The sequence below is a fragment of the Geotrypetes seraphini genome, chromosome 1 (genome assembly GCF_902459505.1).
Source record: "Geotrypetes seraphini chromosome 1, aGeoSer1.1, whole genome shotgun sequence".
NCBI lineage: Eukaryota > Metazoa > Chordata > Amphibia > Gymnophiona > Dermophiidae > Geotrypetes > Geotrypetes seraphini.
This window is the reverse complement of record NC_047084.1, coordinates 416,428,931-416,436,480: the sequence shown is the minus strand read 5'-3', so window position 1 is coordinate 416,436,480 and position 7,550 is coordinate 416,428,931. Positions and strand designations below refer to the sequence as shown.

Sequence of the window (7,550 nt, the reverse complement as noted above, 5' to 3'; positions counted from 1 at the left end):
AGTGATCTCAAATGCCAAGGATCACTTCTTCATCCCCCCTCCTTCACATAAAGCAAAGAACAAGAAACTCTATACCTTGATGATATCCTTTCTTTCATCACCTCTGCATCAATGATCAAGGAACTCTACATCCTGACAGACCCCTATTCTGTCCTGCCCATTCTCCTTGGACCAAAGATGAAAGAGCCATAATGCCTTGATAGGTCCCTTTCACCCTCTCCAATGCAAAGAAAGGGCAGTGAGGGTAGGAGATGACAGAATTCAACAATAGTGCCCTTAATTTTAAGTGTTTTTCTCCCATGCATTTTCAGGGTGAGCAAGGATGAAACCCACAGATTGTTTAACAAGGGGATTTTCCAGTAGCTGATACGAGTATTACACACTTTTGTGTTAATTTCTATGTTAGTCCCAAGGCTGCTACTACTACTATTTCTATAGCGCTACCAGACATACGCAGTGCTGTACAGAGTCACGAAGAAGACAGTCCCTGCTTGAATTAGCTTACAATCTAAACGGACAAGACAAACAGAATGCCATGGATACAGTTAAGGGGAATGGTTAATCTGCTGGTTAGGTTGTTGGGCAGTGAGGAGTAGGGTTGTGGATAGAAGACTATATAAAAAAGGTGGGTTTTCAGTCTGCTTTTAAACAAGGTAAGGGAAGAGACATAGTGAACAAACTCAGGCAATTTATTCCAAGCATAGGGGGCAGCTAGATGAAAGGAATGAAGTCTGGAATTGGCAGTGGAGAAGAAGGGTACAGCAAAGAGCAGCTTATCTGAGGAACAGAGTTCTCTGGGAGGTATATAAGGAGAGAGAAGAGAAGAGACAAAGAGAAAAGAAGAGGGCCTAAGACAGAACCCTGGGATATGCCAACAGTTAGTGAGGTAGCAGCAGAAGAGGACCCACCAACACATACACTAAAGGTGCGATGGGAGAGGTAGAAGGCAAACGAGGAGAGGACATATTTGCGAAATCCAAGCGAGGACAGCGTATCAAAGAGTAAGCTGTGATTAACAGTATCAAAGGCAGCAGAAAGGTCAAGAAGGATGAGGATCGAGTAAAGGCCCTTAGATCTGGCCATGAACAGGTCACTGCAGACTTTGGTGAGGGCAGTCTCTGTGGAGTGCTGGCTACGAAAGCCTGATTGTAGAAGATCAAGAATCTGTTGAGATGAATGGAAGTCAAGGCAGCAATGGAGAATAGCATGTTCTAATAGCTTGGACAAAAACGGAAAAAGGAAGACAGAGCGATACGAGCAAGTGGGGTCCAGCAAGGGTTTTCAGAAAAGCGGCTTAACAACCACATGTTTGAAGGCAGCGAGGACAGTTGCAATGGAAATGGACAGGTTGAGAATGTGGCAGATGGGAGGGATAACATTATGTGAGATGGAATCAAGTAGATGAGTGGGAATAGGGTCTAAGGGGCATGTAGTAGACTTGGCTGAAGACAGAAGTTGTGTGGTTTCTTCCTCTGTGATTTCAGAGAAGAAAGAAAAGTCAGCAGTAGTTGAAGGAGGGTCGAGAGGGCGGTACCAGGTAAGGGCAGCTTCCTGAGTTGTTTGGGTGAAGGATGAAGGAGTGGTGTGAGTTTGAAGGTCAGGAGAGTGGATGGCGGGTAGGGGAGAAGGATGTGACTTTGCAGTGAATTCAAGGGCAATCCTTTGGACCTTGTCATGGAAGTAACCAGCCATATTATTGTGTATGTGTGTGGGGGCGGGGAGAGGAAGGGTCAGAGGTAGGGGCGCTTTTTGGAGGGAGTTCAGTGTAGCAGAGTTGGCAGCGGTTGGAAGAAAAGGAGTTTGTTAGTTGGATATAGTAGTCTTTCTTGACCAGTGCAAACACAGAATTAAAGGAGGTCAACATAAATTTAAAGTGAAGAAAGTCAGCATGTGTGCGAGATTTGAGGCAGAGGCGCGCAGCACAGTGGGTACAGGAATATAAATAGTGGATACTGGGAGTGAGTCAAGGTTGAGGTTTGGTACACCTGACAGAGCGGGGAACAGTGGGAGCAAGGGTGTCCAGAGCAAAGGAGAGAATAGAGAAGTACGAGACAGCCTCATGGACAGACTTGGATAATATAGTGGAGGCAAGGATAGGTAAAACAGTGGTTGAATGTGTGGAAGGATTGAGGGCTTGAAGATTTTGAAACCTGTTGGTGATTACTGGGTACAACTGAAGGGGCGGGAGAGTAATAGTGAAGGTTATAAGATGATGATCAGAGAAAGGGAGCAGTGAGGAAGAGAAGTTAAAGAGAAATCCGTTGGAGAAAAAGACAACATCAAGGCAGTGGCGGTGAGTGGGGATAGTTGGTTAAGGCAAGAAACTTAGAAGAATATGTTATCAGTGGGAAAGTTAAAATCCCTAAGAATGAGGGAGAAGATGAATCAAGAAAGCCTGAAAGCCAGGAGTCAAATTCAGTGAGAAAGAAGGAAGGGAACTTGTTGGGATGATAAATGACTGCTATTCGAAGAGGTAGAGGAGTGAATAGGTGGATGGAGTGGACTTCAAATGAGGAAAGGCTGTGGGATTGAGGTGGGAGAAGAGGTTTGAATCTGCAAGAAGGAGAGAGAAGCCCAACACCTCTGCCTCGACCAGTAGGGCATGGTGTATGTGAGAAGTAGTAGCCACCATGGGAGAGGACAGCAGCTGAAGTGGAATCCTCAGGCCAAATCCATGTCTCAGTTAGAGCAAGCAGGTGGAGGGACTGGGAGATAAAGAAGTAATGAATGTAAAGCAGTTTGTGAGAGGCAAAATGAAAATTCCACTGGGCGAGAAAAGGACTGAAGGATAGGAATAGGTATAAGGTTAGGGGAAGAAGATGGTGTGGAGGGCCAGGATTGGGATTGGCATCCCTGGCAGTGAAAAGGAGGAGTAAGAAAATACACCAAAGCAAAGGGGAATAATGATGGCAATAACAGAGATGGGTGGAGCTCAAAGAGAAAGGCACTGGATGAATGGAAGAGAGAATACTTGAGCTTGAGTGTAGTGAATAAGGTAGATGACAAGCTGGCGGGTAAGGGGATAGGAAAAGGAAAAGGAGAAGGACAGTGAAGACTTGTGATGTGGAGAGGAGAGGGAAAGAGAATAAGTTTGGGGAAAGTGAGTATGAGAAGTAGAAAGTGAATTGGAGCCATAAGGAGAGGAACAGAGAAAGGAAATAGAAATATACAAGAAGTGATATAGTGAGGTGGCCTCAGGAGGTACACTAAGGAGCATGAGAGGGTTCAGATTAAATAGATAGCAAGGCTAGTGAGGTCACCTGGGTGCTTGCTTGGGAAGGGCTACAGTCAAGCCAGTCAGAAGCAGCGTAGGAGGGCCTAGAAGTAGACTGCAAGAGAGATGGGGGATGGAGAGATGAATCTGCTGTCCTTCCAGTTGCTGGAGGAAAGATGAGGCCGTTCAGGACAGAGGCCCAGTTAGAAAGGCTACATTATTAGAAGCAAGTTTTACTGTGAGTTTGCAAATTTTACTGCATAGTATGTTAAGTCCTATTTTAACATGCACATTAAAGTTTTACATGATAAAACATTTTAATATAAGTTTTATTGCATAGTCCTCTCAGAGGCTTGTTTAAAAAAAGAAAAAAACAGGTAATTTTTCCAACTGAATTTCAGCCACCTCTATAACTGAACAGTTTTGGGGCTCCCTTTTGATGTGTTTGGTATTCCTCTCTCTATCTTCTTAAACCTGTATCTTTATGGAGTTACTCTCTAGAGTGCCTTAGTTGTTCATATACTAAAACATACAGGTAGAAAAGGCAAGAGACACCTGAGATGGCAGGATATGATTTTTCAAGAGTTTTCATTATAATATACATCATTGTAATTTTCTGTACATACTTTTGGTGTAAGACTTACAGAAAACGGGCCCTGATTTACAAAGCCTATACCATTTAACACGTGAGAATTCAGCTCCTTTCTCTAAATGGAACATAGTTCACTTTGAAAAAATTCTAAAAATTTGCCTCATCCCCTCTGTTAACCAATGTGCAAGATCATTCAGACCTTCTACCGTGACTGGAATAAGTGACTGTATTCAACATATTTCTAGAAAACTGCTCTATTCTTTTTGAAGTATTTATTTTCTGGTTCCATGTGGCACTGAAATTTATTTTCCTGCACAGCAACCTTGACCCTCCAAAGAGTGAGAACCTTCCTCCATGTGTCTATCTATGACAGATTTCTTTTGATCACTATCTGCAATAAATCAAGCTTTGCAGATAATTTTCATCCTTTACCCATGTTGAACCTGGTTGAGATACTTTATACTGTCATAAATTTCATTATTTCCTTGACTTTCTTTTAACTAGCAAGTACACTGGAATATTAGTAGCATTTGTGCATTTCACTGAAACCCCAAATCTTTGTTTATACCCTCTTATTCTTTAGCTCACCCAACTGTGTGTGTGTGTGTGTGTGTGTGTTCAGTCTTTTACAATCTATAGTGCAAGTTAGCAGGAATTTTCCATTTCTTCCTTTCTTCCCCGTATTATTACTTTTTGTCACTGGTGTGCTTTATAGCCCATTCTGATATTTCTTTTGGAATGAGCTCATAAAAAACATACGGTATCCAGATTCATTCACATATTCATTCTTCAGTTTCCCATTCAGCAATCTTTGTCTCTTTTTTTCACCTTGGATAAGTTCTTCTCCATAAAATGTTTCTTCATACCTCATAGCTGATGCTGTTGACTGCAAATAAAAGGAAATGTTAGATTTACTACGAAGGGACCCTTTTACTAAGTTGTGCTAAAACGTGGCCTACTCTATTACGAGCATGAGGGTTTCCAGTACACTTGAGGCCACTTTTAGCAAGGCTGTAAAAGGAGAAATTAGGTTCTTACCTGCTAATTTTCTTTCTGTTAGCCTGTAGACTGGTATAGTCCTTATGAATGGATTATATACCTCACTGCTACCAGCAGGTGGAGACTGAGAACAAACTTGTATATCAGGATAGCTTCCCCTCTTGCAATCCAGTCTGCCGAATAGCCAAGCAGATCCTAGGAAAGACTTCAACTGAAAACAGTATACACACTCTGAACAGGAGTGTAAAAACAACAAACACGGGTAAACTAAACGAAACTAAACTAAACCTTAAGTTTATATACCGCATCATCTCCATGAGAATGGAGCTCGACACGGTTTACAAGAACTTAAAATAGTTAAAACTACTGTTGGAACATGTGTAGAACTGAATCCTGGTATAGAAAACATCCCCACAATTCACCAGCTAAGCCAGCTGAGCCATAGCCGCTGTTCTTACTTCTCCCCGGCTCTAGAAAAATACTAGAACCCGCAGAAAACCCCAAAATCTGCACGCAAGCAAAACAAAAACCCGCAATCACTGCATAAAGACATATAAGGTGGGGAACTATACCAGTCTACAGGCCAACAGAAAGAAAATTAGCAGGTAAGAACCTAATTTCTTCTTCTGTATTGCCTGGTAGACTGGTATAGTCCTTACGACGTACCAAAGCAGTACCCATTTAGGGTGGGACCCCCGAAGGGCTAACAACCCCCTTAAAAGTGCTCATTGTGCTGAAAAACACCCTAGCTGTAATAAAAATGCCGGTTAGATGAGAAAAAAATGGCAGTTTTAAAGGGAATTGAGCCCTTTAGACCGACACACCTCAGGATTTTTTTTTTCACTTAGTCAGAACAGACTCCATGGCTCTCAAAGTTGGAGGGCTGACCAACCAGGGGGGCCAGGCCACTGACTGAGGCACCTCTACAAAAATGTGGGGAGGTGGATTCAGCACGAGACCCGCTGAGTTTAACACCCCCGAGGTCGGACGGATCCCTAAACAGGACCCGTCCAAGCTCTTTTTTTTGTTGTTCAAATATTCTTTATTCAATTTTTAAACAAGAACATCGTGTCAAACCACACAATAAGAGAAAAACTAGTATAGCGACAGCTATAGAGCAAAGTCCATACAGAAACAGGGAAATTAAACATCTTCATTCCAAATATAAGATTGGAAAATGGCCCAAATAGTACATACAGAATGAAAGCGAGGAGTAGAATAAGCATTTTCCATCTCAAACTTATGAGTCAAATAAATTGAATTCCACCACTCTTTAGAAGAAGAGTAATGTAAATGTAAATCATGTAAATCATGATGTATTTTCCAATTTCGAAGGATTCACTTTTATGGCAAGAGCCAACAGGATATCAAACAAATGGGATTGACCCTTAGAAAGGGGAAAGCGAAGAACAGTGCTTGTCCAAAAGACAATGGCCAAAGAGAGCTCCTCAGTAAGCAATAAAATACGAGAAATAATATTCCATATGGAAGACCAAAAAGGTTTAAGACTAGAACATTCATAAATCATATGAACTAATGTGTCTTTTTCAGATTTACAGGGCCAACAAAACTCAGATGATAAATATCCAATCTTAAACAGTTTTCTCAGAGTCCAAAGAGCACGATAGTAAACAAAAAATAAGGACTGCATTAAATTGGCAGACATTGAGATTTTAAAAGTATTAATCCAAAAATACTCCCATTGTGATGTAGTTAAATAAGAACATAAGAAACGCCTTCACCGGATCATACCTAGGTCCATCTAGTCCGGCGATCCGCGCACGTGGAGGCCCAATTAGGTGCTCCTTATTGGAGACCCGGATTTCCCGTATCCCTCGATATGATTTGCAAGAAGGTGTGCATCCAACTTGTGCTTGAAACCCAGAACAGTAGTCTCCATCACAACCTCCTCCGGGAGAGCATTCCAAGCGTCCACCACTCTCTGTGCGAAACAGAACTTCCTAACATTTGTCCTGAACCTGGGCCACAACTGAAAAAGTCAGTAATGATGCTTCCTGGTCTATTTTGTCAAATCCTTTTAATATTTTAAAAGTCTCTATCATATCCCCTCGCAGTCTTCTCTTTTCGAGGGTGAACAGTCTCAGTTTTCTTAGGCGATTCTTGTAGCTCAAATTCTCCATACCTTGGACCAGTTTCGTGGCTCGCCTCTGCACCCTCTCCAGCAGAGTTATATCTTTCTTAAGGTATGGAGACCAGTGTTGGACACAGTATTCCAAGTGTGGTCTGACCATTGCTTTGTAAAGCGGCATTATAACATCCTCCGATCTACTTGTGATCCCCTTCTTTATCATCCCCAACATCCTGTTTGCTTTCTTTGCCGCCGCTGCGCATTGAGCCGATGATTTTAGGGTCCTGTCTATCAGTACCCCCAAGTCCCTTTCTTGTTCGCATTTGCTTAAAGTCACACCCAATATACTAGATTCATGTTCCTTGTTTTTCCTACCCAGATGCATCACCTTGCATTTGTCGATGTTAAAATTCATCTGCCATTTTTTCGCCTACTTCTCCAGCTGGTTCAGATCCTTCTGAAGCTCCTCGCACTCCCTTTGAGAGCCAACCGCTCGACATAGTTTTGTGTCATCTGCAAACTTGATTATATTGTTTGTTGTTTCCTCTTCCAGGTCATTTATAAAAATATTGAACAAGATGGGCCCAAGAACTGAGCCCTGGGGCACGCCGCTAGTCACCTTCTCCCAGTCTGAGAAATTCCCATTTATGCATACC

The 7,550-nt window shown here is 42.4% G+C and overlaps 1 protein-coding gene across 2 annotated transcripts in view; it reads right to left on the bottom strand.

Moving 5' to 3' along the window:
• Positions 1 to 3,182: 3,182 nt before the first annotated feature.
• Positions 3,183 to 7,550, bottom strand: part of KDM4C (lysine demethylase 4C) — a 405,781-nt gene continuing 401,413 nt past the window's right edge. For both annotated transcript variants that reach the window (XM_033918713.1, XM_033918724.1), the window contains exon 22: positions 3,183 to 4,692. In XM_033918713.1, coding sequence (XP_033774604.1) covers positions 4,516 to 4,692 — 177 coding nt within the window. In that variant the 3' untranslated portion in view covers positions 3,183 to 4,515. The remainder of the gene's footprint in view (positions 4,693 to 7,550) is intronic.